This window comes from Adelges cooleyi, unplaced genomic scaffold, assembly GCF_023614345.1.
Source record: "Adelges cooleyi isolate 19-005CV unplaced genomic scaffold, UGA_ACOO_1.1 ACOO_flye_CR_arks_rails_tigmint_CR_PRNA_574, whole genome shotgun sequence".
NCBI lineage: Eukaryota > Metazoa > Arthropoda > Insecta > Hemiptera > Adelgidae > Adelges > Adelges cooleyi.
Window position 1 is genome coordinate 14,140,162 of NW_026096268.1, and position 12,087 is coordinate 14,152,248.

Below are 12,087 nucleotides of genomic sequence, written 5' to 3' on the forward strand. Positions count from 1 at the left end.
GTAGTCCTGGACGGGCACAAACGGTGTACAGCCAAATACATTGGGGTATTGCCACAGACTATATTATTTTTTATTACAAAAACGGATAGCTCACTGCAAATACTATAAAATATGATAATACCGGAAAGTCAATGTTATTTTTATTGACTCAAAATTATGACCCTTCAATAACAGTGTTTTCCAAATTAAGGAATCAAAATAGCATTATTCTGAAACAATGTCTACACTGAAAATTGAAATTTTACATAGGCTTATTAAATATAAATTATTACCATACTGAGCCCCTCTAAAAAGACCTAGCCTTCCGTTATTATCATTTATGGTATTTGCTCACTCGCCCGAAGACAAAGGAAATTGTTAAAAATACTGATGAGGGACTTGCGAAGATATCAGCGTAGCCTCGTAGTACAAGTAATTTTGCAGATATTTTACAATATTACTGGACAAACTCCTTATCAATCATAATATAAATGATAACTTAATATATATATATATATATGATAACCGACTATATTATCACATATTAGAAAATTTCTTTTTATCTAATCCGTAATAATGTTGTGAAATTTGAATGATCGAATCTGCGGTCACACTGATTTCATTTTGAGTCATGGCTTTTGTTTACTTACCGAGTGAGCTATCCGTTTTCCATGGTTGAAGTGTACAGATTTTTGCACATCGTCTCGAATTGTTATCTTCAGAAATCAAATGACAGCGTAAGAGGATATTAATTTTACTATATATTTTACTGTGTACATAATATATACTTGATTTCGGCTCCCGTTACGGTGCAATAACCTTGATTATTTAAATCACTCTGTTTTCATATCGTCTGTGGTATTGCAATAGGCACGGTTTTATCTGCAAATGCCATTTCCGTGGAAAACAACATTCACAGACTGTGCGGTTTTTCGGGGAAAATCTTTTATCCGGATTTTCCGAAATGTCTACGGTGTTCCCACCAGGCATCCTATATCCTTCTATAGTTGGCACTCAAAAACCTTTATGAGACGCCCACACACATGGCAATTGTTACACCCAGCTTTTATTGTGCAAAGCGGTAAAGACCACCAGATGCGTGCACATTAACGTCTCCCAACGGCCGGAATCTGTTCTTACCGTTTTTATGACAATATTGTATCTTTTATTTAATCATTTCTCGCGTTTTATTCACTAGGGTTTGTTTTCGAAACTTTTAATTAATTCAATTATTAGACTATAAATCGTCATGGTAGGTACGGCACAACGTCACACCATTGTTTATGCGTGTGACACAATATCACTAGAGAGGCGCACTTTTCTGAACATTTGTAAGCAATATATTTGTATAGGCAATGTTTTTGTATAAAAAAAGCCCCCAAAAATTGCGTTTTAAGAATCGGAATCAAATATAAAACTACATTACATTATGCCTTTTTCATTAAGGATTCTATCGAAAAATGTCCTATACTTTTACTCTTTTAATGAAAATAGGCGGTGCGGCGACTGTCGAGGGAAATAACTGCCGAGAATAGCGTTAAAAACGTATAGCTATATATATCTTATATAATGAAGATTAAAGTTACTAAGCTTATGAACACAAAACGATTTAATGTATATAAATAATCTCGAACAATGCTCCACTAAAACAGCCGCTGAACGCCGAAGGACCTTTCTAAACGCTTCTATTGTCCTGTAGCTTTAACAATATTATACATCAGTTTAAGAAAATAATAATTACTGCGAATAGTCACTTTCAGCGTCTATAATGATAATAATAAGATTTCAACAAGTACTCGAGCGGACGACACTCCTTGTTACACACAAATCAGACGCCCGCGATTCAATTGTCTAAAAAAAACACAATCATTATAAATTATAATGATATAAAATTACATTATAATTTATAATGTAATTTTATTATTTTTTTTTTTTTTAAACTTAAAACCCTAGACGAATAAAACGTTATTTCCACAGGTGCTAATTAGCGAATACACGGAGGTGTACATTAAGCAGTACACAATGAGATGGTGACCCAGTGAGAGGTGGGAGGTGGATTAGTGTAGTCGACACCTTTCGTGTGGGATAAGACCAGAAATACAAAAGTAAATGTGATCACATATTTTTATTTCATTAATGTCTGCGAAAAATCTTGCCCACGAGGAAATGTTGAAAAAACACAATAATAATAATCTAAAAATAGTGTAAAGCGAACAGTTGTCGATCTGCCATAAAAAAAGTTTCCATGGGTACATGACAACAGTTGTTTTAATTTGAATAGGGTTTGTAATATTTTTAGATCATACAAATTTCGAACAGAGCTGAATAGTAACTAGTTCCGAAGATGTAAAAAAAATCAATATGTTTCCTATTAGTATAATGTTAGTTATTGGTACTGAGATGATCAAATCGCTAAAGTTATTCGAACATGCAGATTACATTTTTTAAAAATTAAAAATAGATGTGTATATATATATATTTATGATAAGTATACGTTTATTGGTAAGGTTAGACTTCTAAATCGCCGGCAAAACTGAGTAGTTACTAGTGACGGACATTTTTACGGGTCTTTTCATAATAAGGCATTAAGGGGGAAATGTTTCTCAAATTATTTCCTTTCAGCTAGTTACAGTTTTACAAAGTTATGAAAATCGGTAACTTTGTGCAATTAACCTGGTTTTTTCCCTCGTTAGTAACATATAAAACAAATTCCATTTGTGTCCCCCAACACAAATGGAATTGCTTGCCCAACTCTTATTCCTAAGGGATAACCTTGCATAATAGGCAGCGTTCAGGATCGTTAAATATATATTTATTTTAGAATATAATAATACGTTTGGAACATTATGCGCCTTTTTAGTACTCTCTCGATCGCGTACGTGTATATTGTGTTGCGACCAGCGCCTGATACGTTGACCTGTTTAGTTGTCATTTATTTATTGTTAATATGGCTGTGTTTGTGTGCTTGTTGAAACTGTTTTTTTCTTCAAAACGTAGGTGCACATTTAATTTTATTGAAAAAATGATTTTACCGAAAAAGTTTCAAACACACAATTAATTTTTACAATGTAAAAAACTGCAATTTTCTAACTTTTTCAAACCGAAATAATTAACAAAAAAAAAATAATAAAAACTATGCCACGATCGATGCCCTGAAAATGTTATGAAGTATTCGAATATTTTTCCAAAACTTAAGTCTGACTTGTTCTTAGGAACAGCACGTTTGAAGTAGAGTTGTTTTCGACCAAAAGTACGCAGGTCAACATAATATTATATTTTTTTTTAATCCACACGGTACCGTTTACAATTTTGATCGCAATCCAAATGAGCTAACGCGGATATCCTATTTTGGGATCACGCTTTTGAACGATCACCGAGTATGCATTATTCATGTGGCGGATACCTAACCGGGGTCACGCACATAGTAGTAATAATAATAATAATAATAACGATACATTTAAACGCACAGAGCTCGCAGTGGCCGTTTTACGTTCGAGAGGCCTTTTATTGAAATCGAAATGGCAATATGTGGTGTTGGGTTCGAGTCGACTTGCACTGTGAATCGAATCTGGTTAACAAAACCATCCGGACACAACAGATTGTGCGAATCGACCGTTGGCAACACATTGTGCGACCAAATAATAATATACCGTTGACTTTCAAAACGACACAATTACCGAACCTTTGCAACGGCACCGTTGGCACAGTGTAATGCACACCCTGTATGTAAACTATCGATTAGCCGTAGTCGGTGTAATCCTTCGTGCCGTGGTTTCTTAATAATAATAATAATAATATAGTAAACAAGTTAGTTAAAGCAACGTATTACAGGAAGTTGGCCGTACAATACGCGTGGGCATTGTTAAAGCATTAACAGTTTAAACCTCGAACGTTACCCAGCCATTCGCACTGGTATTACATTAAGTGAGACGCGTTGGAGTAAATGAAAAAAAAAAATTCTTTCTCCACTAGACCGCGTGTAAATTAAAATCGAAAAGGGTGTAGGTACAGTGACAACGTCGAGATGGTTGTCACTGTACCTACACCCTTCTGGTTGTTTGTTGTGAACAAGTTAGACGGAATCGATAATGTTTGAATATAAGATGATAGTTGCGCCAGGCACGAGAATGAGAAGTGGATCGATGAATACGTTTCAAGAGAGGACATTTTTTACTGGTCGACCTTACCAATAATTGTATGGGATATGCCGGAAAAAGAACAAGAGGATGACACTAGTGTATTGTGTAAATACATTTGTTTTAATTGCAAAAGCCCCAATGTAATTGTCGTTTATAGTTTATTACTTAACAGATTTTCGTCAAACTTGGATGTTGTGCAACGAAAATAGAAACTTGATACTTTGCAATTTGGAATGAAATACATTTCATGCCCCGTAGGTATGGACAATTTGATGGTATTTGAAAAGGAAACTTATAAGTATATATATATATATATATTACAATAAAAGCGTTATTGTTGTTAGGTACCTAGATTGTCGTTGGTAGAAAGTAGCTGTGGACTTTCAACGTGATGTATACGTTCAGGTGTTTTCGACGAGGAATAAAAAAATAAATAATACCGTTTTGAAAACATTATATTATTATAGTGTAATATGGTATTGCGCGATTTGCTACTTTCCTCTGCCGGTTGCGCTATTAAATCGATCCTGATGTTAATCGATTCCCGTCGTTGGTGGTACGCAGGAAGGCGAACCTCAGGGGCCATAATGTATTATGTAGGATCCGAGATATAAGAATAATACGGTGATCGTTATAAGCTCTTCTACGCTACATATGGTGGATTCAAATACGACCAGCGCGTAACGCAAAACGGACCGTGCATAACGAGTGTTTGTGGTCAAACCGTATAGTGAAGTCGATAAGCTATGCACAAAAAAAAAAAAATAATAAAAAACATATAAATAAGGTGATTACATTCTATTTATGAGTTGTACGTAATGCGACGATCAAATCGACATCGATGGAGTTTCTCGAACGCAGCGAGATAGGTCAGCGGAAATAATAAAAAAATACCATTTCAACTTGGCAATTAAAAAAAAAAAAAAAAATCGGATATCCGACTCTTCTCGTGCATTTGTTTATTGTTTTCAAAACGATAACTGTTCTGTTTTTTTTTTTTTTAAATGCAACCAGGGCGGTAATTTTGCTTTAGTGTATAAACAAGTTTACCGGAGTTTAATGTGGAACATATTGTTGTTATCTATCGACCGTATGGTAAACTAGTAAGAAAAGCAAGTTGCCTTTGTTCCGGGACATTTTGACGGATACTTTGATAATATTTCTGGAAATGTAAACCAACGACAAAGGCCAAAACGGTACGAAAGGCTGACTGTAAAAGGCAGTGGGCAGAAGCAGTTTCACCTTCGTCAACGTCACGGTAGTATATTTTGCTTTGACTTCGTTATCATGACGTCAAAAATGAAGTATTGTGCGGATCACATGGACACACAGAAGTTCACGGATGAAAGAGCATTGTATTTCGTTTGTAGTTATGATGGAAACGCATCTCAAGTATGACAACGGAAAATAGCGATGATAAAAGTGTATCAAATTCAGAGGAAAGTTAAGCTTGACCAGTAAAGACTAGGGTGACTACCTGTTGGAATCAATTGAAGTGAGTTTGAAGGAAATTAAAAAAGTGGAACAAGATGCAAAACTATAGTTCATATCGTTCTGGTAAATCTTTATGTTTTGAAGTTGAATGATTTATACCTCAATACCAGCATTAACATTGTGTTTTACTAGTTGTTTAAGCATTGTTGTATACGAACTACTGTCTAATAAAAGTTGTCTGTGTTATTCAGCGTGCAAAAACTTTTTTAAAATAGTTTTTTTTAAAACTCTTTTGTAAACTAGATGTAAACTTTCAACGACACTTGGTTATATTTTCGCACAAGTGAAGGTAATAAATGGTAGAGAAAAAAAAGTGATGTATTACTATTTCCATAGTATTATTATTCGGTACTTGTAGGGACAAATGCCATAACTACAATCAGTGCTTTTTGGACATTTGTCTTACTTATAAAACGAATTCGTTTTATATTAAATAGTAATTTTACATTCTGTGTATTCTTTATTTTTTATACACAAATAATAGTTTAACATTGTTTTTTAATAGTGAATACACAAATTCGTTGTCACATGGATAGCTTCCTTACTTGTAGTCTCCAAGTCATTTATTTACATTGTTAACATATTTGCTTATTGTATATTTTTCTTCGGGTACAGATTGTAAATGTTATTAAAAAAAAAATGTACTGCCTTGCTAGTTTTTAGTAAAAAAAAATAAATGCATATAGAAGCAACATATTTTTTAACAAACAAATTTGGTCATTAGCTTCGTTATAGTTTTAGATGTGTGCTTCAAACGCAGAACACGTTATAACATTATAATTTTCAGGTAGAACCCAAGTTATCCAATGGCGAATTTCTATGTAAAAAAAAAAAAAAAACACAAATCCCGTTATGCAGTTTTATCCGCATCGCGTATACTTTTGGACCTGTGCTTAATTGTCCATAATTTGGTAGCAAGAGAAATGTGTAATATGATTTGTCGTTGCCTTGGGCGCATACGTGCGCATATTTTAGTAAATCATCTAACGCTTAGTTTAATAACACATCGTAAGGTTTTATATTTCCCGTTAGAAAAAATAAATATGTACAATATGTATAATATGTATATAGTTTGATTATAAAATGAAAAAAAAAAACTCATATTATAATATTAACCAACGACTTACATGTTTGAGGTTTGTATGTTGGCCGTCATTTGCGGTGACCAAACTCCTCGGTGTTTGTGACGAAATTTCAAGCACAACACGTTCATCCTGACAACATATAATTTGTATTTAAATAATTATTATCATTTGTATAAGTCATAAATCATAATAATTATTAAATGATACAAACACATTAGCATATAGAAAAAAATATAGCCGATTATTATTGATTATTTTTTGGATAAAAATAAGTTTTTATATCTCTTCGCGGTTGTTTAAATAATAATAATATGTAAAGCAGATATTTTTTTTTTGGTATCATAAATAAGCCTCGACTATTCGGTCATTGGCTTCAATATTAGGTAAATAACAATTGATAAAGAAAGATAAGATTTTCATAATAAATAATAATAGTTGGGTTTAAAAGATATTGTTTTTTTTTTTTTTGAGAAAACCAATCATGTTTTTTTTTAACTTGTGTGTCAGAGCTTCTTGTTGATGTTCTGATTTATTGAATTCGGCACGCTGGTCTTCATAAAACAGGCTCATTAGAATATTTAATGTTTTTTTTTTTTTTTTTTTAAAACTGCGATGACTTGTTAAAATATAAATATTAAAATTAAAAGATTGGACTAGCCATTTTTTTGGTAGTTATTTTCTTTCTTTTATCCAGTGACTTTCAAATATTATAAAGGAAGTGTTTAAATCGTTTTGGTTTAAACCGCCATTAATACCACACTTAAGTCCTGGGTGTGATGGTATAGTATTGATTATGGTTAAGAGGTTAAAAACCATACACCAAAACATTATACGAGAAAGTCATTAAAAATTCATCAAACTACTTTGAATTGTTGTTAAAAATGAAAATGTGTTTATTCTAGAAAAAACTTAAGCAACACTTGTGGTTATATTATATTATAAAATATTTAAAAAAAACCTTAACCACAAAAATAATACTCTTCAGAGTGTAATTTTTGTGGTTAAGGGTTTATTTTAATATTTTATAATATGTTTATTATTAGTATTTATGCACAAGAGCCAAGAAAATTGTATTTTATAGTATATCATTGTTTTATATCATAAAATTTTTTTAAGAACATGATGCATTTATTTTATTTTATTCATGGGTTTTCTACAATAGACAATTATAATATAAATACAAATTAATGTATTAACGTTGTATGTATTTCTATTCATTCGTTTATTTTCAATCTTACTCGACTCTTTTTGTCCATTTAAAAATATTTTTAGATCGTCAAAACATCAAAGGTAAAAAATCAATGAGTAAAATTAACATTGTTCTGGTAGTTTAAGCATTTTGACATTAAGTAAAATTGCAACAACGACCCAGATTTACCCAATGAACACATTATAGAAGTACTGTAGGTTTATAAAATAATATAAAAATATAAATTGTATAAATTATCCGATTAATTGTAGAGCTTTGTAAAGATAACATGATATATTAATTTATATACACTTAATACGTATGTTTGTTAGAAGTCACCTTGACTTGTTGTCGTTTGGTATAATTTATGAAATGTGATTTGTCAACAATTCAACGCATGGACAGTTCATACCTACTAAGTAATAAATTAATAATACTTAGTAAAAAAAAAAAGTACACACTTAACAGATGTTCATTAATTCATTCAATTGAAAGCTGTTGCAAGAGAAATTTTTTGAAACGAACGTACCTATTTGGTAAATAAATACTTGTAGAACGATTTTTTAGAAGTGACACTGAATGTTTTTCATTCTATCTCATTCTCTCTTTCTTTCTTTTTTTTTTTATCGTTGTGCATCAGAATCACATATAACCCATGGCAATCGTCCAGCAATCGAATAAATAAGTACCGAGTATTGTTTTCACTATTGACTTCTGTTCGAAACCGACACAACGTGCGACTATTATTAATGCGATTGCAAAGCACGCGTTTGGTTCGCTGTCTGTCATAATATGGAACTTGGTAAATTAGCACTAAAAATACTATATTAGCCGCAACCGGTTAAACAAACGTGTTAAGCCAAATTTGACTGTGTAAACAAATTTACGAGAAAAAAAAACTCGATATCCCTAGACTACTAATATATCTGATCACAGATAACAAATATAGTCATTTGTGAGTTCATTTGTTGATAATATTTTGTCGATTTTCCCACATAAATAAAAACACATTTTCAGGGTTTACTATTAAGCACGTTTTACAAAATATTTAGTAATATAATTAAGGTATTTTTTTTGGCCGATTTTCCGCTTTATAAATCTCCACTGCTCAATGGTTATTACCTCCAGACACGTGATTACAGCTCAGAAATTCAATGTGATATTATTTCAGCTTAACCAGCCCCTATTGGCACGACCGCGTGGGCGTTAACTAAATATTTGCAATTGAACGGTCTATCAATTTGTGTACGCTTCAAAACTTGTCGACGTTTATTTGTTTACAGCGTTATTTCTATAGGCTCGGCGTTTTCATTTTTTTTTTTCATTTCTCGTCAAAGAAAAAACGGTTGTGAGTGGAAAAAACTATTCCGGCGATTTCGGCCGGAATCCGTAAAAAAAACGATAATCATTATTATTATTATTTTGTACTGGGGCGTTTTCGGTCCGAACATCTCCGGTTTGTATATACAAAACATCACGGACGAGCACATGGGCCGAACACCGCACGAACAGTATAATATACAATATATAATAGTATAATACAGAAGAACCTGTATGACCGGTACGAGTATCCCGTTGGACGCTTATCGTTTAATTATCTTGGCTGTGTACCTACCTATCGTCATTTTCAAAAAGCCCCTCGTGCATGCCCGCCATTCCCCAGGGGCCGAATGCGCGCCATAACACAATTGTTATCGTTATTCACGGTTACCCGTAATGATAATAATAATAGTAATAGTAATATTATTGTATGTATAATTATTATTATGCGCATATTACAAGATCCCGACGCGTCTTATTGCATTTTGAACTCGACCGCAGGTAGGTACACTATAGGCACAAACCGTTCAAGCAACTATGCAATATAATATTATATCTATTATATGCTCAATTTAAACGTATTCGACCTGTGGCTCGAGCTCGAAACGTAGGTTTAATTACAGCCCACGGCGTGGGCTTAATAAACGTGAAAATTATTATCGATTTTGCGCCCAGGTAATCCGACGATTTTCCACAGAAATACAATTAACCGTGTCTCGCAGAATAGCTTGCCCCGTGTTTACAATTAGTTTATATTTTGTCGTTGTGAAAAGGTTAAAAGGAGTTATAGGTAATTAAAACGTAAATAAAGTAAAATTATTATTGTAAAAACACCTTATTTTCTATCTTTGACCCGAATACGTTAAGGTATAGGTTTTGCATTGATTTGATTTTTGTATCCGGACCCACGATAACTTTTTCATACATAGCAGCAAGGCTATAGACCGAAAACCGTACACGGAAGTTACTTTAATTGGCAAAACGTCGGAAAGGATCATTAAATTACTGAACTTCGAAAAATAGTAGAATTAGTTCCCAATTTGTTTCTTTACGTCTATAGATTTGAATTGAAAAACATATTCCCAGAGGGGATGAAACTTTTACTTAGCTTCGACCATTTTAGGAGTAGGTTTAGCATTTTGGGTCTAAAAAATTGACCGAACGTAGGACTGCAGTGGCTCTATAGTGTATGAGATTTATTGAAAAAACTAGTGTGGATTTTTTTTTTTATTGAAGAAAACCAAACAAAAACCGAATAGCACAAACTGCAATAATATATTGTTACGCCCCGTTGATATTTAATATTTTCATATATTAGCATATACATGGCACAACACTTAACACCGGGTACTCACTTGTCGGTAGCTTAACGTTCTTTGTCTTAATTATTATCGCACATGTATATATTCCTTCAATTGCATCTATATCGGATATCGTTATCGGACGGTCGACCCGCGTTACCGGCACATGCGAAATCGTTGGCGACCACGGTGATCGAGGCCGAGGTAATGTGATTTCTTATACTTACTTACAAAACAATAATAATAATAATAAAGCTAAAAGCTCCGACACAAGCACAAGCGACGCGCACAAACGCACAAGATCACTGGCGCACGACGACCCGAACCGGTATAAACGTTGCAATGGTCGAGAGCCAGCCAACACTCGCTAGTCCGGCCACGGTCTATCCCCGTCGCCCCGCAATAAGGCTGATTGATCGTGTGATGTGTGTGTGTGTGTGTGGAGGTGATGGACACGTTATAATAACTGTTGCCGTTGTGATAAAAAAAAAAAAAAATTAAAAAATGATGCCGCGTCTGATGCTGGAAATTAATCGTTAACTTAGTACTCGGAAGACGATCACAAGTAATAATTATATCCACCGTGTACGGTCCAATCGAATAATACAAATAATAATTACTAAATGTTGTTTTCGGTTCGTTTTGCATTCCAATAATCAACACGCCCGTTCGGGTACGGATGTTCTACAACACTCAACGGGTTCATGATGTACAAAAAAAAAAAACTATTACTTAAATTTAAATTAGAGTCCGAGATCCATCCACGAGTTTGGATGGTAGCTAAAGTCAGAGCCCATCTCGTTGGCTCTCAATTAGTTGGAAGACTCGGGCCTCGGTAACTGCCCCAAGCGTTAGCTGTATAGCAACAGGTCATCAACGCCAATTGGTACAAATACAGTAGACTATATTATTATGATAATCTATGGAAGTATCAACACATTGGCAAATGTTCAAATGTCTGTTGAAATGAAGGGCTGCGGGGGAAAAAGATCAATGTCAATTTTTTTTGAAAACGAGATTTTGGTACCTTCAAATGTTTGAAAAAAAGTATGTTTAATTAAACGCCAAGTAAATCACTTTCTCAAAAATACCTTCACAGTTTACAGCGTCGAAGCGAAAATTAACAAAATTTTTTCATCATTAACTCGATTGAAATAAATTGAAAATCGGCACACACAATGAACATTATTTCATTTTTTTTTTTATCAGATATTTTAATACGAAAAAAAAATGTCAACTGTGTTTAGCAGGTATTTCTATTTTTAACTGCCTTAAAAATGTTTATTACAACTAACCGAGTTTAAATATTCTAAGACTTTTCATTATTATTTTTGTATTTTCCTAAGGATAAGATAAATTCTTATATTTAAGGTGGATTTTTTTTTTCGGCCAAGTTTTTACGCATTCAGCATTTCCGAGAAGTTTAACGAGCGGCGGACAAGTAAATGAGGCGACGGACAGATGGACTGATTGGTCAGTTAGTGAGGCACCATTATAAAGTTTGGCAGCTGTTGCAATACCATTATGTTGGTCTGAAGATGACAGCCGTAGACGTTTTTATGGGGGTGGTCGTTTCAGAC

At 33.4% G+C, this 12,087-nt stretch overlaps 1 protein-coding gene across 2 annotated transcripts in view; it reads right to left on the reverse strand.

Annotated features, from left to right (window-relative positions):
* LOC126843812 (cordon-bleu protein-like 1) overlaps positions 1–10,830 on the reverse strand; it is a 100,806-nt gene extending 89,976 nt beyond the window's left edge. For both annotated transcript variants that reach the window (XM_050581613.1, XM_050581610.1), the window contains exons 1-2: positions 10,562–10,830; positions 6,740–6,826 (exon numbers count right to left, since the gene is read on the reverse strand). In XM_050581613.1, coding sequence (XP_050437570.1) covers positions 6,740–6,825 — 86 coding nt within the window. In that variant the 5' untranslated portion in view covers position 6,826; positions 10,562–10,830. The remainder of the gene's footprint in view (positions 1–6,739; positions 6,827–10,561) is intronic.
* Between the last annotated feature and the right edge of the window lie 1,257 nt (positions 10,831–12,087).